The following is a 26,358-nucleotide window of genomic DNA, read 5'->3' as shown; positions in this document are numbered from 1 at the left end:
CATTTCAAATCTAATATATCACAACAATACAGTTGTCTCAATCATATTTTTCTTCTATCCTCTCTCTCTCTCTCTCTCTCTCTCTCTCTCTCTCTCTCTCTCTCTCTCTCTCTCTCTCTCTCTCTCTCTCTCTCTCTCTCTTTCTCTCTCTTTCTCTCTCTCTCTCTCTATCACTCTCTCTCTCTCTCTCTCTCTCTCTCTCTCTCTCTCTCTCTCTCTCTCTCTCTCTCTCTCTCTCTCTCTCTCTCTCTCTCTCTCTGTGTGTGTGTGTCTCGCACTACTCCTATTTCTTTTCTTCTTCCTTCTTCTCACTTTTCCTCTTTTTCCTTCTTCCTGTTTTTATTATTCTTCCCTCTTTCCTTCTTATCACTCTGATCCATATGATTTACAGGTATTTGTGGCTACAACATATTACTCGGTCCTAAGAACAAATGAGTCATGGATGCATCATGTTTTTCTACTATGGAGAGACTAAGACTAATTGTAAGTTGAAATTCCATTTTAATGTGATTCAACTTTTTTGATTTCATAAGTGCTTATTTTGACGTGTTTAAAGTTTTGATGTGTGAAATTTATTTTCATTGAGCACTCTATCCAGTTTTTACAATATAACTCTCAATGCAGGTCTATAAAATAAAGTTATATTTTGTTGAGTTTTAGTTAGGGATTCATTAAAATTGTATTTTTGTTGTATGTCTTAGATGTTTCTATTTGTTGAACTAGAGGAATTGATTGAAGCTTTCGAGAACACTCAGGTTCCTTTTGTTTATGTTATTTCATAGGTATACATATGCTCTTTTGGTTTTGCCATGTAATATTCTCTAATGTTTGGTTTTTTCATTGGTTCAGTTTGTGAAAATTTGCATATGCTCATGGAGCCAATTTATTTCAAAAGTATAACTACATGGCACTCTTAATCAACGCAGGATACCAGCCAACAATTGTCCGTAAATTGATGCAGGTGAATTGATAACAATACCCATGTCTAGTCTTTTAGTGTTTTTTATTATAAGTTTATCATATTTTGTTTCTTTCTGTTGTGATTTTCTTCTTCCCTTTTTAAAATCCCGATTCTTGCAGGTTTGTGCAGTTCCCAACATTGCTTCAAAGTGTCTTCAATATGGTTTGGAGATAACATGTCATATAATCCCTGTTGTTCCAGCCGGTTTGTGAGATGTGCAAGCTGCGAAAACGGCTGACCAATAACCTCTAGCACATGTATGAAAATTGGAGAACAAACAATAAGCTCATTAGATGAGGTATGTCCTTTTCTCTTACTACATTATTAACATTTAAAATGTGACTGGAAAAAAATATTTTTGTTCTATGGAATTTGGAGTTTTAATTTTAAATAATTTTTGGTATGGATGGATATAGATTGTGTTTTTGGGATTTTAGAGATATGGAGAAAAAATAGAATTTGATTTTGGTTATGTTGTTCATAACATAGAATCGTCGGTGTTAGTGTTGATTCTTCTGGAACACCCGCGTTGAGGATGGCTATGCAAACAAGGGAACATCATATCCATATGGACAAGGCCACCAACAACATTTGCATTGCTCAGATAACTTACTTTGTGTTGCATTCTCTGATCAAAACTAATTTTGACTAAATTGATTTTATAAGATTGATTTTGGTTTAAGTGAGTTTAAGGTAAAGTGATTTATATTTTTCTATTTATCTCTATGATTCCTTTTCAGTTATTTCTATAAAATATTTGTGCTTGCGGGTATTCAGCTGGTCAAATCATTTTAATGATTGTTATTATGTGGTGTTAAATGTTCATGTGGCCAAATTTGTAAGTCGTGAATCGAAGTGATAAAGCCAAAGCCAATGTTTATCCAGGATGAACAGAACAATAACTATTATTGGTTACTGTTGCACCCTCAAATTTTCCCTCCCATATTCAATATATTTTGTATCAAGAGATCTCCTCAAGCTCACGAGATCACTGGTTACTCAAGACTACACAAGACTTGAGTGTACTCACCCTCCTCCTAAGCAACGAGTCTCTAATTAGGGTTTTGATTCCCCTCAAGAAGATGGAACTTCTAAGACCTCAAGTGGGATTCATATCATCTCACATGTCTCAAAGTATCTCCATGCCAAGTTTCAAGCCTCACAGTGCAAGATTGCTCAGTCAATTGCTCAAATGATCAACAGTCGACTATGTTGACTTAAAAGTCAACTATGGTTAACATACAATCAAACTTCAAAATTTTTGGTCAACATCAAAGATTTGAGGTCACATTCTTCATTTTATCAAGGGTTGATCATGATTCATCAAGAAAAAACTCAAAGATCAACAAAACTCAAGTTGCTAAATTAGTGTTTTTGGAGCAAAAGTCAACTAAACTTTGACCAAGCATAACTTTCACATACTTTATCAGAAATTTCCCAACAAAAGCTAATTTTGAAGGAAATTCAGTTCACTACAACTTTGTCACACCTAAGACAAGGCCAAAAATGCTTCATTTGGGAGATATAGGCCAAAACATTACAAGTCATTTTGAAAGTCAACAAAAGTCATATTTTCTCAAAGAGGTGTACATAAACATGGAAGACTTACTTGAGATGAAACCAAAGAGAGCTTTTAGAGGACATCTGAAGCTTTATAAAAAGTCCAAGAACACCTTCATATGACAAGAATTGAGGAAGTTATGGATTGCACAAGTTGGTCAAAATTCAAGAAATGCATGAAAGTCACTTTGGACAATTTTTGATATTTTGACTAATGGGCCTAAGTTTTGGACTTCAAACATGAATATGACCTAAATAAGGACCTATAAATCTATTAATTATTTTTTTATAACATTTATTTATTTTATTAGGATTTAATTCCTTTAAAAACTAAATAAATTAAGTAAAATATAAAAATAATGAATTAATTCATGGGGCTTTATTTTTAATCATCTAAAGGCCCAAATAACACCATAAATAAGTCCAAATTCATGAAAGCTTGCCTATGGAGAGATTAGATTCAAAAATAGAAAGATTTACACATAATTGAATCAAATCTTTTCTCTCACCAGTTACTTGAGGAAAGTCCAAAACCTAACCTAATTCACTCCATTATAAATACTCAACAATATCAGACCATGAGGGGACGAAAAAATTCACAAGGAGGAAAGTCCAAAACCTAACATAATTCACTCCATTATAAATACTCAACAATATCAAACCATGAGGGGACGGAAAAATTCACAAGGAGGCTAGGGTTCAAAGTTGCAAAAATTCTCAAAGAAAGGTGCATACTCGTGTTTATCATTCCAGCCACTTCCAAGATCAAACAATCATCCTATTCCCTTCCTGAGGTAATATAACGTGAGAATGCATCATTACTAAGCTCTCATAACGCATGAATACCTATATCATATTGTTCATATTTGTTCATGTTCTTGAATCTCGTAAATCATGTTTTATCGTGTTTCAATGCAAGCTAACCATATATTTGAGTTCATGATGATGTTTAGAAGCTATACCATTGGTATGGAGCTTTGGTGCAGATACGATGAGAAGCCATGGTTAGGGCACGAAAGAAGAAAGCTTTCGTTTTCATAGATGCATAGCGTTTCAGTCCAAATAAATGCCACCTTTGAACGTGTTTTGCATGCTTATAATTTGTAGGTTTCGCTACAAAAATATGGTAGCAAAATCGCAGCTAATTTATAGCTACAGATTTAAAATTGATAATTGCAGGTGTTTGCTACGAAATAAAGTAGCAGACTCGTAGCAAATTTGCAGCGAAATCGTAGCTAAATTTCCAGGTACAAGGAAGAAGAAGATGAACGTGTGGCATAGGCGTGCGTCCTGATTGGCCAGTTAATGCGTGGACCCCTCCTTTGACTGTGTTGACCCTTAATGCGTTTTTTTATATTTAATATTTTTTTGTATACCATTAAAATTCAAACGCGCAACTTAGTTGGCAAGGGGAGTTGGCCTATCATTTTGGCAACCTGGGTTCGAACCCTGGTGTCCCATGCTTTTTTTCCAGCATTTTTTCAACGTCTCTTCTATTTTCTTATTTAATTAACCAATTAATATTTAACCACATAATTAAAATCAACCTATAACTAATTAGGACTAGGATTATGGTTTAGACTATTAATTATTTTTTCTTTCACCTTTTTGTTTAATTAATTTAATTTTAGTAATTAGGTTATTTAATTCATTTAATTTCCATAAAATCATAAAATCACAAAAATATTTAGTTTTAATTGTTAATTTGATTTAATTGTCTTAACATTTATTTTAATTGACTATAATTAGGATTTGATTAGATTTTTTTTAATTAAGACTACATTTTAATTTAAAATTCAATTAGATTAGATTAGATTTGATTTAATAATTAGATAATTTCTTCAATAATTTATTAGATTTAGGATATTCATAATTTAATTTAGGATTCAATTAACATTAACTTAAAATATTTTTCTAAACATCAAATCTTTTTCCTCCTTTTCTTCAAATATTTTCTCGATTTCTCAATTCATCCGCTATTTACTTTCCCACAAAACTTTTTATAATTTATGCAACCGCTCCTGGTTTGTAATAGTAATTAGGACATTTAAATTTTCCGCACTTTATTTTCCTGCAAGTTTTTTCATAATTATGTAACTGCTCATGGGATGTAATAACTTAATTAGGATTTGCTTTTCCGCAATTTACTTTCCGCACAGTATAAACCGCTATAACTGTTAGATGTATGTTAATAGGATTGTATGGCAAGATAAAACTGAACATAGCTAACTTAACCTCAAGATAAAATATCTGAATCAACACACTCCCTCTCACACACTCACCTTTAGGGTAGCCTCCCTTGTTGCCTTACGATTACATGTTCATGTCCCTCGAACATAGGGATATCTTAGCAAAGACGCTTGCGATTGATATCATCATAGTCCCTTCGATATAAAGATCATAGTCCCTCGATGATCCTTCGATGTTGCCTAAGAAGTATGATCTAGTCCCTCGAGCTGCCTACGAAAATGATGATAGTCCCTTTGAACGCTAAGATATCCTTCCAAGTTGCCTTCTATGACCATACGGCGACCCTACGCCTGTCCCTTCACATCCAACAGATAGAATTTTATACCAACTAATGGTATGGATAATACTATCTCTAAAACAGAAAAGACATAGAATAGGAAAAACTATTACTTAGTGGGTAGGTTCTCCTAAATGCTTGCTCACTCTCAAATTTATTTTCACACCTCACACTTTCAAAACATCTTCTAAGCAAACACTTTGTATACAATCATACAAGAATCATTACAAAGTTCACGCTTTCTTCAAACACCGTTTTCAAATATTTTCGAAATAAACACTTTGTATACATTCATACGAGAATCATTACAAAGTTAACTCTTTTACAAAATATTTTTCAAACACACACACACACACAAGTCAAACAAAGTGAGCTAAGAAATTAAGAGCCCATGGATAACCATGGATACAAAAGTTGCTAACACCTTCCATTTGTATAACCTACCCCCGAACTCAAAATCTTTTAAAGATCTTTCTTGTTCTTTTATGTGCCTTTCCTAATAAAATTGGATAAAATAAAAGTCGGTGGCGACTCTTGCTAACCACAACATGTTTTGCGAAAAACAAAACAAAAAGTCAGTTCTCCCACCGTATTACAGATATATATGGAGTTAGTTGATTTGCAAGATTTATCGGTGTCTGGAAAAGGAAAAATAAAATGATTGATGCAAAATGATGAAATTTGCGTGGAACCTAATAATTTAAATCTGGATCCTAAATTTTGGTACTTTTATTGATTACTTCTATTGTTATTTCTATTACTTGATGCATGTTGAGAATAAAGTAGGTTACTGTCTTATCTGTATAGATTTGTTAAGATTTATGTTGTCCATGCTTTTGTAACGAGGATCTAACATATATGTGATGAAAACCAGATTTATGATGTCCATGCTTATGTTTGAATCTTTTGGTTTCAATATGCACAATTCGTAATGTACCAGCATATGAAAGTTATGGAAGAATGTGGCCACACATAAACAACAATATAATAGCAGCTTAGATATTGTACCACATAACTATGTTTGGTTACTTTGGGGTGGGGAAATTTTACTATGCACCATTATTGATTCCTCTTCCAATAATGTTGATATGTTTTGACTCTGTCTGCGCTAAGAGATTTGATTCATCTTTTGAAAATCAATCACTTGAGGTTGCAGCAGCTTCGGAGATTAAGGGAGTTCCAAACACATAATTGATGTTCACGGCTTTCATTCCATAAGTTTGCCAGCTAATTTGGTTGACAATGTGGAGCTCATAGAACTTGTCTTGGATTACTATACCCATTCAGAAGGATAAAGTAGATATCTACTTGTATCTAATGTTTTCTTATGGATATTTCTGGAGGGTATATTATTTAGCATTAGATTGTTTTTGAGTGTATGTAAATTGGTGTGCAGGTTGTCTATGTTTTCAAGCCATTAGCTATTATGTTTAGTCTGCTACATTTTGTTTTCTCTTCTACTACAAATTTTATTACTTGGCACAAAACAAGCCTACTTAGAAAATGATTAGAAAATTCATAAATTTGTTCCCAATATTATGAAATTTAAGAGGTTACAAAATATTCACTTTTAATGGCCGATTTAGTGACCGGAAAATTTTGGTCACTATAGTGATCGAATTAGCTACCAAAATTTGATATTCATGAGCCAATTTTAAAAGGTCACTAAATTAAATCAACAACCGATTTAGAGACCAAAATATTGTGACCGCCTATTCAGTCTCGAAAAATTGTTTTTATATACAATTTAATTTATCTATAAAAATTAGAGAACGAAAATTCGGTCACTAATATTTTTTTATTTTTAATCCTCTTTATTATTTCTTTTCCAATTTTTTAAAGATTTTAATTCTCTTTCAATTTTTATTTTTTACTAAAAGTTTCATCTTTTTTATTGTTTAACAAATAATATATTTATATAAAAATATATGTATATATGTTTAAATATAAAATATAATAATTGATGTTAAGTAGTGTAATGGTAAAGTCTAATTAAAATACGCGAAGGTCACAAGTTTAATTCTTGGGTATCACAATTTTTAATTTTATTTTACTAAATTCAGTCAATAAATTCATCACAAAAGCTTAGCGACTAGCACTTTTTCAACCGAAAATTAATGGTCTCGAAATCGGTCGCAAAACGTTTTAGTTACCGAATTTGAAGCTTTTCCAATAATTAAAAACGGATTTTTTAATAGTGCCTTTTATTGGGATGATGCTCTCAAGATGTTGGTGGCGCTACACCAAATTGGCTTAACCATTATCTGTGTTATTTATTTTGTTTATTAGTGACATTTTCTCAATATTATCTGTGTTTCACACATTTTCTCAACATTGTGTGTGACATTTTACTAGTGATCGAACAAAATTATAGGTTTGTTGCCATCGGGCTTGCACCGTTAAAAATCGTATCTTAATAAAATTTATGGTGTATGTAGACAAGATATGTTAAAAGCACTAATATTAGACAAGATATATCTTGTGATGAGTCACGAGAGGGGCATCCACACCCAGTCAAGAGAAATACATAGGTGAGAGAAATACCACATATTTACCAAAATTCTAAGAGTATGTTTGTTTGATGGAACATCATTTCTAGGAATATCATTCCTTAGTATATCATTGATGAAACTTTTATTCTTAGCAATATATTTGGTGAATGAATAAAATTCTAAAGAATATTTTGAAATTTATCTTATTTAAAAATTGAAAATTTAAAAGTAAATATGTTAAAATAATTTAAAAGTGAGAAGTTATGGTTGATTATTTTTCATTTCCATGGGATTCGTGTCTCTAACGGGTTCATTCAGATTCTAATTCATTGTGAGAAAAAAAATTCATTTTGTTGAAATTTAGAAAATAGTGGACAACACCCACCTTCGTCGACATGTTGTCTTATTCTAACCAAATACTCTACCCACTTTCATCAGCTTAACATATTCGTTCAAAATTAGTGTTAACTACAACTATTAAAAATAAAACTTTCTCATATGATTCCAAGACACTTTCATCGCCTTAACTCGGTTGTCTGGTATTTCTTGTTTGAATTCCAAGTCACACCCTTTAAGCGGTGGTGTGGGGACTGACTATTGCACTGGCACAGATGAGACCGTTGTTGTCGAGCTAGTGGCGACATGTGTCTTAACAGCGGACAAAACCATCACATTTTGGGTTGTCGTACCCATTGGTATAACATCTATATTTTGAGCGTTGCTCTGTGATGGGTTAGAAGTGTTAGTGTTTGTGCCATAACGTGACATTTTAGGCAATTGTTTCCCACTTCTCAAGTTTATACATAAACAAACATTGGTATCGTGTCATGCAAAACGAAAACACATACAGAGAATATATGAGACTTATAATAGTTTATTTGAAAATTTTAGCACAAAGTTCCACCAGGTGTGCCAATTTGTTTACCTTTAAAATCGTTAAACAACGCTAGTCTCTTGTTAAAGGTTACTGGCGATACCAACTAGGGAGTCTCAATACAATGTGCGTGAAGTTTCCAAATAATGTAAAAATAGTAAGAATGTAAATCGTTTTTGACAATGATCGAAATGGCATAATGGAAATAAAAGCAAGTTAAAGTGAATTAAAGTAAAACTGTAACTGAAGGAGTAAAGGGTTCGACCATGAAGAACCAAAAAACATGAAGTAAACTTGAAATTATAACTTTACATAAATGGAAATTGGTGGTCAAACATACATTGCACTTTTGGAACTCATTTCTCTCTGCGCTTGGTACTCTGAGTTTTAGTGAGTTTTGTAGTAAATTTGACACCCCGATTCCCTTATTGGAACTATTATTTATACAAAAATACAAAGAATTGCTAAGGGCATGCTTTTCTCCACTGAGCGCCCCGTTCTCTAACACTTGTCTCTTGTTTCGAAAACCGCTTCCAGGCTTTCTCTTAATACGGATAAGACCACTAAGTGGCTATTTAACAATGTTTATACCCTTCAATTTGTAAGTTCAAGAGTGCGCCTAAGAGGGGGGGTGAATTAGGTACTTTAAAATTTTATCGGTGTTTAGAGATGATGGTATTATTTTTCTGGTTATGATGATGTTATGAATAATGTAAAGTGCAGAAAAATAAATTACAATAGCCTATGCAATCCACAAGAACAAACCTCTTGTGATTGACTAACAAATTATCAAGAGAACAATCCTCTCCTTGATTAATCAAATGATTAAGAGAACAATCCTCTCCTTAATCAAATAACCCTTGCATCCAACAATCCTGGATAGCAAGTCAATACAATCTTATTTTCAACAATCCTGAAAAATAAGAAATAATTCTACGTATAATTTGAGTAGTAATGTTGATGAACATATATCAATCACTAGGATTGATCTTCTCTTTCAAGCATGGCAATATACAATGATATAATAGTGCTCAAGTGTTTATGTATGAATGAGAAACTTTTCTAACAATGTGCAGAAAAAGTTTCAATGAAAGTTCAAGTATGAAACACTTGTATGAAAATATATGACAAAAAGGTGGTAAATTATAATGAAAGAGGTGAGATTTAAATCAGAATTTTATGGTATTTATATAGGTATTTACACCCTTTAGAAAGAGTATAAAGTGATCAAACAATGCAATGTTTAAGGTTTGAAAAGATATTCACGTTTGAACATAAAGCAAAGTGAAACAAGGCACTGGTTCAGTAGGTAACCAGTTACATGAATTATGGTAACCAGTTACATGGTTCCGTTACAGCCCAGAAATTTAAAATCACAATCATGTAACCAGTTACCTAAATGATGTAACCAGTTACATCAAGCAAAAATGCGCAGAAATAGCTACTGTCAGCAATGTAACCGGTTACATGAATGTTGGTAACCGGTTACCTCAACATAAAGAGTGAAAATGCATGTTTTTGGTATATGGAAATTTATGCCATGCATATATAAGTTTGGACATGCATATTTATGAAAGTTTATATGATTTTTGAGAACTAAGGAATATCAATGTAAAAGGATTTAGCTTGTACCATTATGACATGACGATTAATTAATCAAAGCTTTTCTCCATGAAGGTTGCAATCTTGATCCATAGCTAATTTGATCTTTTTGCTCATTCTTTATTGATGTACACTTATGATAGTTGTCTTCATCAAAACATAGTGTTGTAGAGGCTTGCCTTCACACAATTTATTTAATCAAATCACACGCCTTGGTCAAAATGTCTATATTGGATACCTAAAAAAAGAAACTAAATCCATAACATTTTAGCTAGGCTAGACTCCGACACCTCACTTCTCCCCTTTCACGTCGAAATGCCATTGGCATGCGTGTCGACCATGCTCTTGAACATCACCCAAACCTTCTTCCTACATTTTCTCATCTTCCTCTGAGTTAAGCTAGATTTTGAGGCTTGTCAAAAATCCTATATAACACATTGATAAATATTTCAAAATTTAATATTGAACCAATAAGTTCATCCACCTTTATGGAGTAGTTGTCCTGAGTTTCTTCTATAGTTGCGGCCTTCATATCAAACCTTTTTTTGAAAGAGATACGAGAATCTTTATGGCCATCTTTTTTCAGACATTTTCACTAAAGGCAAATGAGCAGTTGTCTAAGTCATAAAGGCGAACAAAGAATTCAACAATGGTTTCATCTTCTTTCATTCTCAGGTTCTCAATTTTGGTGGTGAAAAGTTAGAGTCTTTACATACGAACTTTTGAGGTACCTTCATGCACGGTTTTGAATGTCACCCATGCTTCTTTGGAAACATTGCACGTGTTGATGAGACGAAAGAAATTTTCGTCAACTCCATTGAATATGGTGTTGAGGGCATGGGAATTTGTATGAGATTCTTAATCTTCATCTTTGCACCACTCTTCTTTTGGCTTCAGGGGTTGAGTACCATCTTGTGTAGTAATCATTGGTGGTGTCCATCCATTGATGACTGCCTTCCAAGTTTTGTTGTCCATAAATTTTAGGAAGGCAACCACAAATAATTGCTAAGGGCATGCTTTTCTCCACCGAGCGCCTCGTTCTCCAACGCTTGTCTCTTGTTTTGAAAACCGATTCCAGGCTTTCTCTTAATATGGATAAGACCACTAAGTGGTTATTTAACCATGTTTATATCCTTCAATTTATTTAATCAAATCATCTACCTTGGTCGAAATGTCTATATTGGTTACCTAAAAAAAACTAAATCCATAACATTTTCGCTAGGCTAGACTTTGACACCTCACTTCTCCTCTTTAACGTCAAAATGCCATTGGCACGCGTGTCGACCATGCTCTTGAACATCACCCAAACCTTCTTCCTACATTTTCTCATCTTCCTCTGAGTTAAGCTGGATTTTGAGGCTTGTAAAAAATCCTAGATAACACATTGATAAATATTTCAAAATTTAGTAGTGAACCAATAAGTTCATCCACCTTGATGGAGTAATTGTCTTGAGTTTCTTTTATAGCTGTGGCCTTCATATGAATTTTTTTTGGAAGAGATATGAGAATCTTTATGGCCATCTTTTTTCAGACATTTTCACTAAGGGCAAACGAGCAGTTGTCTAAGTCATGAAGGCGAACAAAAAATTCAACAATGGTTTCGTCTTCTTTCATTCTCATGTTCTCAATTTTGGTGGTGAGAAGTTGGAGTCTTTACATACGAACTTTTGAGGTACCTTCATGCACGGTTTTAAGTGTCACCCACGCTTCTTTGGAAACATTGCACGTGTTGATGAGACGAAAGACATTTTTGTCAACTCCATTGAGTATGGTGTTGAGGGCATGAGAATTTCTATGAGATTCTTATTATTCATCTTTGCACCACTCTTCTTTTGGCTTCAGGGATTGAGTACCATCTTGTGCAGTAATCATTGGGAGTGTCCATCCATTGATGACTGCCTTCCAAGTTTTATTGTCCATAAATTTTAGGAAGGAAACTGCATGAACTTTCTAATAATCATAGTTTGTTCCATCTAAGATAGGTGGTCGGTTTACAGACCCCCCTTATCCATTTTGAATAGAATTAATTTCCTTGAGCTCACCTTACTAGAATAGGATTCCTGCTCTGATGACAATTAAAATTACGTTCTTCTTTTGGAAAGATGTCAAACACAATGTGCTAGACAATGTGTGTGACAAGACTAATATAGTAACAAATAAAATGCAGATAAAGTAAAAGGACACAAGGAATTGGTAACCTAGTTAGATGCAATATCATCTACATCTTAAGGGCGTCAACCCAAGAAAGGAAATTCATTCTTAATAATAAAAGTACAATTACAATTTACTTTTGAGTTCTAAGTATTTTTTTAATACTACTCGTGAATTTCTATTAAGGACTCCCCTGAATATGAGACCCCTCTAAGTTTTTCTCAACCACTTTCCCAATGTTTGAACAATTACAATATGGTATGAATGATGAAACCAATTACAACTAAAAACAAACTATATTCCTCTATATAGGAATGACACTAGCGAATAGAGTTTCACAACTTAACAATGAAAACAAAAAGACTCAGAATACTAAAAAATGTCTTGCTTATAGTTTCAAGGTCTGATTCTTCTATATGGCGAGCTCCTTCTTAAATAGAATCCAGCTGCATGGCCCGTTAAGGTTTTGAACAATACTTGCGGCTGAATCAAATTCAAATAGTGCAACACATTAATTTGCTTTAATTTGATTTGTTATATTTCATACATTAAATCTTTCTCCATCTGAGTTGGACTTTTTATATATTGAGAATTGGTCTTTTGGGAATTCTTTTCTTATTCCAAAAAGAACATAAAACAACCAAACAATATAGGAAATAAATTGAGCGCAAGATTCACTTCTCCGTTGGCTAGCTTCTGAGGCAGGATGTTCCTCAATGTGTGGGACATCTTTCCTCTTGTTTTGAGCTCGTAGAGATAGGATGTTTCAACATAATGTCATGGCATCTTGCATTACATGTTGTCTATAAAATTATGCCCATCACATGTAAAAACACTAATTGATTAGAAGCTCTCTTAAACGATTAAAAGGCATTACAAAAGAGATCACAAATTAACTATAGTGAGTTAATCAATTATCTAGTGTAAATAACACTCCTAAAGGTTTAACCAAGCTAGTAACCAACTAGATGCGTGCATAAAACATTTTTAGATGATTTAATAAAGTAAGAGAAGCTTCAAAAACATTTTAATGTGTGAGATTTGCCTTAGTATCTTAGGATATACTCTTATACTTTTATAACACACTAATCACTCAAACATAGGACTAGACGAGTTTTCACACTTCATCTCTTTCATAACCTTGAAGCTTCAAGGTCTCATTGCTTAACTCATCACTTCATATGGGACTTAACTTCTTTTATTTGATGATACTTGATATTACTTCTTTGATAGACACCATCATCAATGATTTCTTGATTAGATATCCTCAAGGACTCCTCCGAACGCCGCTTGACATAAGGTGTTGTCAACATCAAAACACCAAGGCCATCTGCCACTGAAATAATCTGCAAATAATTGTACATACAAGCACATTGCTCCATACTTTGTTCTTATTATTTGATAGAAGATTTCAACAAAAGAACTTGTCCTATGTTAAAAACATGAAGAAAAAAAGAAGAAACCTTCTAGAACTAACAAAATATAACCCAAGAAGATCAAGACACCTAACAACAAATTTTTCTATGATGCAGAAATCTTTAGCAACCAAGTTAAAAAAAAACCATTCTTGATACTTGACATTAGATGCCCACGTGACATGAAAGGAGAAACATGTATATTACAATTTACAAAGCCTCAAGATGAAGGAAGGAATCAACTTTATTTTTGGACGAAACAAGAAAGGAAGAATCATATGATTCAAAATATTAGGTAATGGCTCTCTTCCCTCAATTAAGAATATTCTCTTAGTTGAAGAACTAATGCATAATCTTTAAGTATAAATCAATTAAGCGACAATGGTTGTGATTTTGCCTTCAATCAAAGGTTCTACAAGTCTATTATATAAAAAAAAGATTTATTTGTCCTCTTTAGTGGAAGAAGGAGAAAGTATAACCATGAAAAAACAAGAGGTGAAATTTCTTATGTAAGTGAACAAAGAGTAATGGTTATAACATATAAGATTAGGTCATGCTAATCTCAAGGCTCGACAAACTTGAACCCGTGAAAGGCTTATCTAATCTGAAATATCAATCAGATATTCTTTGTGAGGCATGTCAAGTAAGAGAAAGTGAAAACTTATTTTCATACCAAAAAATTGTTTCCTCCTCCATATCAACTCTTACACATTAATTTGTTTATGCTAATGAAAACAACGTTAGTCAATAGTAAGATATATGGACTAATCATAGCTAATGAATGCAACATATGGATTTGAGTAAAAGTCTTAATAGTTAAAACCACAATCAATCAACTAGAAAATGTTGCAAGAAAATATAAAATACCCGTATAGATAACCATGAGGTAAACTACTTACATAAATCATTCTAGGATTTGCATAATGTCCCTATGGCTTAATCATTTGAAGAATCTAGTTTTCAGTTTTGAGTTAGGCACGTAACTATCTTACTTCTGCTTGTCATATTGTCCATTGTCCAAAAGAAAAAAAATAATGACATTAGACTTCACGTAACCAAGCCTAACATGAGATATTTGTGGTAATCAAGTTAAAATAATTAAGCTATCACTCTTCATCTTCTTCTTGCCGTGATCGTTTCATTTTTTGCTATGTATATTTTTGGTTTCTGGCATGAAATGGTAATTAGACATTAATTAAGTCTAACTATAAATGCAATGAAACATATTTAACAGGTTGAGTAATGGAAATACATTATTTGATAGGGAATCAAGGAAAATGTTTTATGTCACGAAACGAAATGTTTCCATCAACATCAGAGTCAAAATGTGTCGTCTAATAATATTATTGGATATTGATCCATGCTTTCCATCCATATCTGATTTTGAAAACTATCATTTGATTCTTAAAATCAAACTCGTGGAATTGGCTCATATTCATGCCTCTTTCTTTTTGTGAGAAAATTGAGTTTTGAAGCTCACCACGATTAAAAAAACGTAGGAAATGTTCTTTCCATTATTTAGGTATTCACACCACCGTAAAAAGTTTATAATATTCCTAAGGTTAAGATGCACTTGCGAACGTATATATATTTTTAATCATTTTTTATACTAAATTGAAGAGACGTTCTTTTTACGTTAAAATTAAATTTGGAGATGCATCTTCGTATAAAAGTGCGTCAGAAGATACATTTTGTAAACATCATTTATTCAAAAAACGTGTTGGTGGTCCGGAAATGAATCTCTGGACGCTTTTTTTTCATCAACCCGCGCAAGAATCCTTCCCTCTTTCTCCTTCTTCATTTTCTAAAAAGCTCCAAAAAAACAAAGAACTTTTCACCTCTCCCTCTCTCAACCATTGCGTTGAACCATTGAACCATTGCATTGAAGCATCAGTGGAGCTCTTTCTCCTCCTTTCCATCATCTCATAACATCTGAACATCTCTTCTCATCAATCAATTCCATTTTAGTAAGTTTTTCAAATTTTAATTTCTTTTTATGTTTTGATTTGTAGTTAGTTTTTTTAGGATACATTAGTTGTTTTAGGAACTTTAGATAGTAGTGTAAACGAATTTGGTTGGTTAGAACAATATGCTTTGAGGTTTTTTGGGTCTGTTAGAGCAGAAAAGGCGTATCTACTATGGATGAGACAATCGAAGGTTTGTACGGAGATGGGTTGAGCATGTGTCCCAAACGAAGGTCAGATTAGGGTCAGACGTGTGTCCCAATGAAGTCCGAATTAGGGTCGGGCACATGTCCTAAACCGCGTCGGTACTACTTGTGAGGGCCGCAACGAGGACAACGAGGCCACATGTTATTGATAACTCGTTTGATGTTGCATCTACTTTGTAGTCCCGACCGTCTGGTTCTCATAGCCGAATCTCTTAGGAATCTCAGGCATATGAAGCAGGAGAACTTAAGGATCTTGAGGCCCTTGTTGACCCTAAAACCCCTAAAGTCTAGAAGGAAGCCGACCATAATGCCCCATTAGAGAGTTATCTTGGAGGACTATATAACTCCTCTTTACTTTATAATTATGTAGAGTATGTTGCTAGGCATGTCTGGAATGGAGAGGTATATTTATTTTCTTTTGCAATACATATACATATGTTTTATACATATGTTTCAACTAATTAAATCCATATTGATGCTTATGTTTTCTCTTTTCAAGAGCGTGATTTTTTGAAATCTATTAACCACGACAGAAAGATACTGGTGCTGCCACAACCCCTGAGCGTTGGTTTGGTGATGTTATTTGCTATTTTGGTCTTGTCGGTTCATATTCATTTACGTACTTGACCATAAACCACAACATTGAATCGAATTTTGCCGAGAGGTGACACTTAGAGACGTCATCTTTCCACCTACCTATAGGAGAGATGACCATTACTTTGGATGACGTCTCATGCCTTCAGCATCTTCCCATCAGGGGGAGATTACTGGACCACGGGAGGATTGGGTGAAAGGAAGGGGTCGATCTGATGGCCACCCTATTGAGGGTGGACCCTGGTAAGGTGTGGAGGAGGGAGCTCGCACTTGAGGTGCTCATGCATGGTTTAGATTTTTGGAAAAGCTTTATAATGATCATGTGAAGGGGGCCACAGATGCTGATGGTGATGATGAGCAAGTTGAGTACCACCGGCATTGCGTATTGAGGTGTTACCTCTTGTTCTTGGTTGGAACATCCATGTTTGTGGAAAAAAGTGAAACATATGTCGATGTGGTATACCTCAAGTACTTCATAGATCTGAATGCGATTCACGAGTACAACCGGGGGGTCTGTTTAGTCTACCTGTACTCTAAGGAAGGCGGGGGTTATCTTTGGAAGACAAAGCAGTTGACGGGGTGATGCACGCTTCTTACGGTAATTTCTTGTTACTAATGTGCTCATAATTATTTTGTTACACTTGTTACTAATATTGTATCTGAAACATTTTTAGGTATGGATCATCTCTCACTTCCATCGCATCACCGGGTTTGAAGTTGCACCTGACTACGATGAGGATTGACCCCGTGATGTCGCATTTGTTCTACACAGGGGAAATGGTGCGGTCGAGCCATTTAGAGTTTCTCTTGATCGTATGGTAACAACTGGCATTTACTTCTGCCCATATGAGGGTCATCTCTTATGTATCCATATCTTCCTGAGCGAGTGATACGCCATTTTGGCTACTCCCATATTATTCTGAGACCTCCCCAGGAGTCTTCTCCTCCCACCGTCCTACACAGAGAACTACATGTGATACTTGATGATTTTGAGAGACAACTGGTGTCATAGGAGTTTTATTGGGAGACAACTCATGTACACTGGGCTTGTGCTAAAGGTTAATTGCCATGGTTTTATAAGGTGTCACACCCTATCATGACACCATACACTCTAAGAGAACCACCTAGGTATCATAAAGCTCCCGATTTTTAGGGCTCACTTCTGCATAAACCCTAAGTATCGTCGATAATTTCCCCTCCTTTTATTGTGAATGACTATTACTTTTTGCAATAAACTTTCCTGGATTGTTACTATTTGACGCTCTTTGTTCTATTTTTAGATGTTATATAACCTTTATCACTATCCATTATAATTTTACCCACACAAAGACTGTTTTCCCCACAAAGAACCATACTACGAGCCATTGTAGTCACCTCTCTTTTCGGCAATCCAAATTTAAGTTTAGTCGTGTAGCCCTCCCTCATTTTGTTTGTGTGCTAAAAAATGAATTTCGACATACTTAATTTTGAGGTATTTTTGGCACGAATAATATTTTATTCGATTATTTGCTCAACATTTGTTGTCTTGTAAAAGGAAAAAGTTCTAAATTATGGTACACCTTCAACAACTATCTGTAAGAGTTTGCATTCTCAATCTTTTGTTGTTTGTGGTAGTATTCCTAAGAATGCTTAGATTTTTTGTTTTGGTGCTACTAATCATATGAAATTTGATTCCATGTCCAAAATTTGTTATAATTTTCACTTCATCTTCCAAAACTTTCCAAAATTTGATTTTCATCCATAAGCATATACCCGTGATCATTAAAGTAATATTTTATACTTCTCATTGTGTTTTTTAAGGATTTTTACCACGGGGGAGACAATCTAAATTGTTAAAGAAAAGGAATGGTTATACTATTTTTCTAAGGAGCCAAATGATCCCAAGGTATTGTGCTCTTGACTTCAATCTGAGCTTTCCTCTTATGCGTCACAAATTTGACTTCAACAAAAGCGTCTTGGACATCATCCATTTTATAGAATTAAGTAGGGATGACAATGGATACCCATGGATATGGATACTAGTCTCCCGCTACCCGTCCATTTAATAAAAATGATATCCATATCCGCTCCATACCCATATGGATATCTGTCGGGCGGGTATCCATGAAATTTTAAATATCTGCGGGTATTTACGGGTACCCATGGATACTTTTTTAATTGAAATTTACTAATTTTTAATATATTGAATAGAAAATTTATCTTTTTATTAATAAAAAAGTATGTGTTATGCATTTACTATATTAAATTCAAAAGCATCTTATAGTGAATATTAATTTAGTGGCAGCTAGGATTTTTACGTTTTAGTGAAAAGTAATTTATCAAGTATCCAAGTATACTAATTTTAAAAGGATATTTAAGTAATTCTAATCATTATTAACGGATACGAATACCCGCGGATACGGATACCATCAAATTCGTATCTGTGCCCGTAAGGAAACATATAATTAAATATCCGTTTATAATACCCGCGAATACCCGTTAAGCTATCCAACCCGTGCCCGTGACAGATTTTATTCGTGGGTACCCGCGGGTATGGGTTTTTTTGCCATCCCTAAAATTAAGTCTATATTTATGTTCTTGTTCTAATAACATTCTGTTGAGTCTTTCAAGTGTGATGTTTGTTGGTTGGAAAAACAAAATTGTGTTTCTTCACCTTCCAGTTTTATAGAAGTGTTGAACCATTTAATATTGTTCATTATGATGTTTAGGGGTCTACCTCCACTTCTAATATATTTTGTGCAAAATGGTTTATCTTGTTTATTGATGTTGGTACTCGAGTAACTTGGATATTCTTGATGAATACTAAATCATAAGTAACACCATTAATTTTCCAATTTTATAATATGGTACAAACACAATTTGAAAAAGGTGTAAAAAGAATTCGATCTAGCAATGGTAAATAATATGCAAATCATGCATTTTTCGAACTTCACTAGTAAACATTACATTATCCATGAATTCACATGTGTCTACACCCCTCAACAAAATAGTGTTGCTGAAAGAAAAAACGACATTTACTTGAAGTTGCTCGATCTCTCTTATTTCAAATGTATGTTTCCAAATCTTAAAGTAGAAATATGATTCTTATTATTGCATATCTGATTAATCAAGTCCCATCTCAAATCTTATGAAATGTTAGTCATTTGCTTTTACGTTTCCCTCTTTTTCCCATATTCCAGAACCTTGAGTCTCGTGTGTTTGATTGTGTTGTGTTTGTTCATGTTCATAAACAATATCGCATCAAGTTGGATCCCTGTGTTTTCGTATGTATCTTTTTGGATTATGCACCTAAAAAAAAGGTATGTTATCATTCTCCTAGTCGTATTTTTTGGTCTCCAAATATGTCACATGTCTTGAAAATGTGCTATACTTCACTTATCCTCAATGTCACGGGGAAAACATTAAAGTTCCTTACCACTAGTCATATCCTCCTTAGAGCACACATCCATGTTCTTACTCCTGGACCCAAGTGTATAGGCGTTATTGGTTCTCCAATGGTTGAACTTGAACACGAGTCTATAATAATTATTGGTCTTTCAATGTCTTTTATTTTGTAGGAATTAGTGCTTCTAGCATAAACTCTAGTGTAGCAGAGAAAAAGAAAAAACTTGATTTGCTCTCGAAAAAAATTAAATCGTCAAAACTTGAGGTAAGTACTGAAAAAATCTTATATTGATGACTCTTTGATTTTTTTTATACTTAGATACTGACACATATAATTTACTTATTACTTTGATAATAGATAAAAGATCACGTGGCTATATATTGATATCTTATTTCTAAATTTGTCACTCTTAAGCAACTCTCTTCACATTATCATAGTTTTATGCAGGTTCACTGAGTGATAGAAGATCTACTTTACGTTCTTGTACATTTTTGTTTGGGAACCTGAATACTTGGAGGAGTAACAAATAAAGTATAGTTGCTCGATCAAGTGGAGAAGCAGAATTTGTGAATTATTGTGAATGTAACAAATGTTAGAAGATTTTAAGGTACAATATGAAGACCTATGAATTTGTTTTGTGATGATAAATCAATCACCAACATCGCACATAATCATTTTTAGTATGACAAAACAAAACACATTGAGATTGACCATAATTTTATCAAAGAAAAATTAGATAGTGAATTGATATCTACAACTTACATTTTTTTTTTGGGTATCTGCCGACATATGTATTAATGAAAAGTTTATTAATAAAACAATTCAATCAACTTATTTAAAAACTTAAAATGATTGATACTCATTCACCGAGAGTATTGTAATATTAAATGTAATAATTTATAGTATTAACCTGAGGTGCATTAAACAAAACTTATTAGATTTATTTTTCTTATTATTTTCACCTTTCCAAATACAACTTTCAATATATCAAAATCTTATTTTACAAAACTATACATGTGAAACACAATTATTAGCAAGAACCCTAAAAATGTAAACTTGTTAAGAAGACCATACCATACATAGCCAACAACAAAACAAGATATTTAAAAATAAGTGTTTAGAGTTTTCTTACATTCTCACACCCACCTAGTCAAATTTTTTTTCTGAATTGTTAAAATCTCACCTAGCCGAATCATCTTTAGCAAAGAGACTATTTTTTTATAAACTGCCAAACATATAAAGACACCTTCAACAAAAACCAATTGCTTCCAAAACAAGTACATGATGGGCAAACGGATCTTCCACTTTCCAAATTAGCATATGATACACACTAACCCCCATTGCTTGATAATGGTAACTTTTATCAACAAAGAAAGAAGAAACTTCCACGATACTTAAATTGAATCATTTTATGAAATAGTAGCAACTCTTATCATGAAGTAAGAAAACTCACTCATCTTCCTTTCACATGTTACTACACACTTTCCCCATCTCTCTCTTTTTTAATACATTCAATAGCCTCTTGCCTACACAACACAACACACCCTCCCCAAATGAAAAAGTTTCAAAAAGTTAGACATTACATGATGTAGCCATTTAAAAGCCTACCTTAAAACCTAACCTCACAATCTCTCACACTTTTCTAATTCTACTATATATTCATTCCTAACTCTTCCCTCTCTTCTTAATACTATTAGCATCAAACTATATTTCTCTTCATTTTCTTCCAATTTCTTCATACTCATTCTACATATTACAAAATGTTCACAAAATTACGCCTTATGTTACTATTAATAATTGCAATATTTCTTTCACTCTCAACAAATACTAGCCAAAACCAAATGGTATATCCCAAAGAAAACATCAACAACAACAACAATAATGTTAAGGAAGCATGTAGTGTCACAAGGTACAAAAACCTATGCATCCACACACTAGCACAATTCTCCAACACTGCCGGAAGAACCCCGAGCAAATGGGCGCGTGCGGGCGTATCCGTTACAATAGGCGAAGTTAAGAATGTACAAGCATATCTTAAGAAGCTAAAGACTCGCGGGAACATGAAAGGAAGAAACAAAGTCGCGCTTTTGGATTGTATAGAGACTTTTGGCTATGCACTTGATGAGCTTCATAAATCACTTGGTGTGCTTAGAAGGTTAAGCAAAAAGACTTTTAGTACACAAATGGGAGATCTTAATACATGGATTAGTTCAGCGCTTACCGATGAAGATACTTGTCTTGATGGATTCGAAGGTAAGAATGAAAAGCAAGTTAAATTGCTGCAAAATAAGGTTCAGAATGTTTCTTGTATAACAAGTAACGCTCTTGCTCTTGTTAACAAACTTGCTTCTACAGGTTTAGAAAGTATTATTATTGATCCATAGAAGTTCTTAAATTTATGGATAACTGAAATACTATGTTTCTGTCTAAATTAAGGTTGCAGAAATAAGCAATGAAAAATGTGTCCAAAAATGTGTAAGCAAGTTTGGCATATGTATGAATGTTGATTTTTGTTGTAGTGATGTTGATTGGAACTTGATGCTGTTTGCTCTATGTATCTGTGATGACATGCAATCCTAAATGTTTTTTACTGAACTAGATTTTATTTACCTTCAATCGAATTTCAGATTGCTTGGATTTTTCATATAATTAGAAGATTATTGCATTATAATTTTAGGCTTTGTTTGGTAAAAATAACTGATAACTGATAAGTTAGCTGATAGCTTATAGCTGATGACGGGTAGTTAATACCTGAGAACTCTTCGTCACATTATAGTTTTGTGGTATTTGTTAGACAGATTCAGTAGGACAATTTCTGTATAGATGAAGATCTGAAACAAGCCTAACAATCTATTATTGACTTATTGTTGCAAGGTGCCAAAAAAAACAAAGTTTAAAAGCTAAATAACACAGTGAAATTAGATAAAATAGAAAAGATGTTCATAGTAAACCATTACATAGCTACATCACAGATTTAGTCACATATCCAACCAGAGTGTGTTTATTATTACAGTCTAATTTGCCGAGTGATGTAACGAACTACTTCCTTTCAATCCACAAAGATAACTTTTTCGCGGACGAGTAAGCTTCATACTAGTGTTTGCTGATGATACAACTGGTGTCGATTTCTCAATGTCGTAGTCATAAGCCTCAATTGTTGGATTTGAAGAGTCAAGAGCAACACTTTTACTGTTAGCATGTTTGTCTAGCCATGTGATAATGTCTTCAAAGACCTTTTCGATGTTATCATCAGGCTCGCCGGATGTTAAACCATGCCACATTCCCGGATACAATTTAAAGGTCTTATCTTTGCTACTAGCTCTCTCATATAATGCTCTGCTTACTTCTGGATCTGTCACTGTGTCTGTCTCTCCATGCATTACAAAAAAAGGCAGTGTCACCTGCTCAAAGTTCAGCCGAAATTGGATCAGTCATAATTCAAACCGGTCTTAAATGCTAGTACTATTGTTGAATAAATGAGGATAAATGCGGGAATAGATTAACCTTGTATAATGTGTCTTCAAGACTCATGCTGGTTCTTAACATTTCTAATGCGGTTTTTAACCTGGGTTTATCCTGATATATCAACTTGTTTTTTCTTATCTGCAATCACAGCCAAAGAAAGAGGCATATCAGCAACCGTGTCTTCAATTTTTGAAGACTCTGTGTTGATTAACTATGATTTAACTGTGGAAAATTTTAAGCCCGGTGTGCTGTAGCCTACCTTGCACACTCTGAAAGACGGCCCTGCATATCAAACAAATTCAATATATCCGCTAAATTTCAAGAAAAAATCTCACCCTTTCTCGTTTAGCTGGATCTTTGAAGGCTAAATTGATGACATCTTTTGTTGGAACAATCTTCCACTTTGGTATGATATCTTCTACTTTAGTCAATATGTTGATGACCACTTGGTGTGGCTTCACCTTCTCTGATATCTAGTTTATTGTTTCAACATTTGCATAAGATAAGCTTCATTTCATATTTTTACACTGTCAATCAATTATAATCGTTGAAACTACCTTACACATGGGCGCAACAAGAACTGCGCCATCCCAGAAAGAAGGGTCCTTCTGATGCAAGAGAAGGCTAACTGCTCCACCCATGGACTCTCCATACAAGAACCTAGTCTTTCCCTTATACTCATGGAGCACTGAAACTCAAATGCAAATGCAAATGAAAATGAAAATGAAAGACAGAAACTAAAATGTAAATAACTGAATGTTTCGAGTTCATACCAGAAACTGACTTGAAAAAATCATAGCAGTCATTAACAAGGTTATTGAAGTTCTTAATGTAACATCGAACCCCTTCAGAACGTCCATGTCCTTCATAATCAATACCATACACAGCATATCTAGCACAAGCTAGCCTCACTCCACATTCTGCGCAGATCAGGACAAGACTTAAATTTAATTTTTTCATACAAAAGTAAAAAAATTGTTATATTATTTATATTAACTTTTTTTTATAAACGGATAATTACTTTGGTAGGAATTAATCTATTGAGAAACAAAATTATGACCGAGTAGTCTAAGGAGACCAATTACACCGACTTTGTGTGAGGTGTCATTTAAAACCAGAGTTTATCTGGTCTAATACAACTTATACAAACATTGTTAGCATTTAACAAAATTCGAACGTCAATCCGGAGAGAAATAAACCAAATCTACCCAACCTAGGGGTTAAAATCACAAGCATGATATTAATCCAAGCCTAGAATTCTGGTGAAGAAAATGTGAGGACATGGCATGCCCCCACCACAAGTACTAACACTAGGATGGTCCTTTAATGTTCCCTTCCATTGCAATATGGCATGGGAGGAGTATTAATTATTTCATCAAAATTGTACACTACTATTTTACCTACCAATTCCTTGTAGATATCAATTTCCCAGGTTGTTTCTGATAATTGATTAACCTAAGTGCAACAACATCAGAGCCACACTGACACTCTACATTCTTGGTCCTTATCTATTTCTCCAATTCACACCATTTGAAAATTCAAGTCAATAGTGCATTATTGTTTGAAGTTGACACATCTATTAACAATAATATTTTTGTTTTGTTGGTTGTGCTAATCAACAACTCTTAGTGGGAACGGTTTAATTATAGGGAGGGAGGACATTTTTGTAAAATAGGAAAAAAGATAACTTGTAAAATAATTAATGATAAAAATAAGGGTATTATTGCAAAATTGGTGACCTAATTAGTAGACACCAAATTGGTTACCTAACTAGTGTATCTTATGTTAAACATTTTTTCTTCTAAAAGGTGGTTAACTTTTATCAAATTAATTTTTGTGTTTTATTGTTTTTCAATGGAGGCTCAACTACCTGCTAGAAAGTGACAAGTAACTAAATAGAAAAAACATAATCATCACACAATAATATTTATGTTTATGTTAAAATAAGTTAGAAATAAATACCATTATTATAAATTAAATTTTATTTTTCAAATTTAATATATTTGTCAGTTTTTATAAAAAAAAATTGTATCAATAAAAATTGACAAAATATATGTATTTTTGTTTATTCAAATATCTTTTATTTTTATTTAGAATAAGAAAGTATTTTGTTTTAAAATAACTTTTATCATATTATTTTTTTCTTCATTATCTTTAAACCGACTTCAAATAAAATATAGTAACATAGTAAAAAAAGAATAGAAAAATGTAGAGAAAATGAATAAACAAGTTATTATGGAAGAACATTTATTACCTCTCATGAAACGACTGCATTCCATACCATAACCTGCCATAGATATTCAATGAAGCAGAAGTAAAATATAATAAAATCACACTTTTCTAAGATAGAGAGAGAAATTTAGAACTTCAAAAAATAAAAAACAAATTTATTATTACCATGGCAAAGAAAAACCAGAGCTTTTGGAGAAGACAATGGCAACCATTTGCAGGTGAATAGTTGCACTCCTCTTGAGTTTCTCCAGAACTCCTAATGCATGTCACATATATATACAAAATTAATCTCCATAGTAAAAATAATAATAATATATAGTATTAATTAGCATAAGATTATGATTAATTATTGTAATATATTTGTGTAAGAGAAATAAAGTACTTACTTCTTGATATTGAAACTCTAAATCCATAGCAAGAAATTAATCGATCTGATAGAGTAATAATTAAAAATAAAGTAAGCTTTGAGCAAGTGATGGATCTGGAAGTGAAAGAGAAACTTGATCTAGCTCTTAATTAAAAGATAATTAAGTAGTTAATGTAAGAAAGTTGATGGTGAGAGTTATTAATTAAAGGAGAAAAGAAGAAAAGTTTAGGTACGTGGAGAAGAGAGGTAAGGAGTAAAAGAGAGCGATGTGACAGAAGAAAATATTGATAGTAGTAGAGACAAGTTTACCAAGACAAAGGTTATTTTATAGAGAAGAGAGGGAGAGGGTGTTGTATTAATTTGTGAGTTAAAATAGATTTGAATTCAATTCAAGAAAATCATATGAAATGTCAATGTAGAATTTAATCATCTGGTTTGTATAACTTGTAATAAAAATTATTTATTCTAGTAGTACATAGTATAACTTAGCCTCGTGTCGTGGCAATGGATCTCTTAGTTTCAAAACAGTTATCTTATTAACCATTTAATAAAATTAAAGAAAA

General features: G+C 33.3%; 2 protein-coding genes and 2 long non-coding RNA genes across 5 annotated transcripts; 2 read left to right on the top strand and 2 right to left on the bottom strand.

Moving 5' to 3' along the window:
* Positions 1-292: 292 nt before the first annotated feature.
* Positions 293-1,585, top strand: LOC131612983 (uncharacterized). Of its 2 annotated transcripts, XR_009287524.1 has the most exons (5): positions 293-483; positions 702-755; positions 850-961; positions 1,081-1,259; positions 1,451-1,585. It is a non-coding gene; the product is annotated as an uncharacterized LOC131612983 (long non-coding RNA). The 2 variants fall into 2 exon arrangements; XR_009287525.1 differs by lacking the exon at positions 702-755.
* Positions 1,586-12,230: 10,645 nt separating this feature from the next.
* Positions 12,231-14,718, bottom strand: LOC131612982 (uncharacterized). Its single transcript, XR_009287523.1, has 2 exons — positions 14,482-14,718; positions 12,231-13,513 (listed from the first exon to the last, which is right to left on the bottom strand). It is a non-coding gene; the product is annotated as an uncharacterized LOC131612982 (long non-coding RNA).
* Positions 14,719-21,168: 6,450 nt separating this feature from the next.
* On the top strand, positions 21,169-22,326 carry LOC131610828 (pectinesterase inhibitor 6-like). The gene has a single exon (XM_058882878.1). The coding sequence runs from the start codon at positions 21,492-21,494 to the stop codon at positions 22,113-22,115; it is 624 nt and encodes a 207-aa protein (XP_058738861.1). The 5' UTR covers positions 21,169-21,491; the 3' UTR covers positions 22,116-22,326.
* A 297-nt stretch (positions 22,327-22,623) lies between these two features.
* LOC131610827 (caffeoylshikimate esterase-like) lies at positions 22,624-26,143 on the bottom strand. Its single transcript, XM_058882877.1, has 8 exons — positions 25,815-26,143; positions 25,594-25,684; positions 25,451-25,483; positions 23,970-24,116; positions 23,754-23,884; positions 23,532-23,669; positions 23,236-23,334; positions 22,624-23,132 (listed from the first exon to the last, which is right to left on the bottom strand). The coding sequence occupies exons 1-8, from the start codon at positions 25,839-25,841 to the stop codon at positions 22,746-22,748; spliced, it is 1,053 nt and encodes a 350-aa protein (XP_058738860.1). The 5' UTR covers positions 25,842-26,143; the 3' UTR covers positions 22,624-22,745.
* Positions 26,144-26,358: the final 215 nt, after the last annotated feature.

Source organism: Vicia villosa, linkage group LG6, assembly GCF_029867415.1.
Source record: "Vicia villosa cultivar HV-30 ecotype Madison, WI linkage group LG6, Vvil1.0, whole genome shotgun sequence".
Taxonomy (NCBI): Eukaryota; Viridiplantae; Streptophyta; class Magnoliopsida; order Fabales; family Fabaceae; genus Vicia; species Vicia villosa.
The sequence above is the reverse complement of the archived record's forward strand: the minus strand, read 5'-3'. Positions and strand labels throughout refer to the sequence as shown.

What these genes read in the sequence shown, in the direction of transcription:
- LOC131610827 (XM_058882877.1), bottom strand. Translation starts at nt 25,841, where the DNA reads ATGGATTTAGAGTTTCAATATCAAGAA. An exon ending in TAGAGTTTCAATATCAAGAA is followed by an intron (nt 25,685 to 25,814) that starts GTAAGTACTTTA and finishes GACATGCATTAG; the next exon opens with GAGTTCTGGAGAAACTCAAG. An exon ending in ATCCAGCTAAACGAGAAAGG is followed by an intron (nt 23,335 to 23,531) that starts GTGAGATTTTTT and finishes CTGTGATTGCAG; the next exon opens with ATAAGAAAAAACAAGTTGAT.
- LOC131610828 (XM_058882878.1), top strand. Translation starts at nt 21,492, where the DNA reads ATGTTCACAAAATTACGCCTTATGTTACTATTAATAATTGCAATATTT.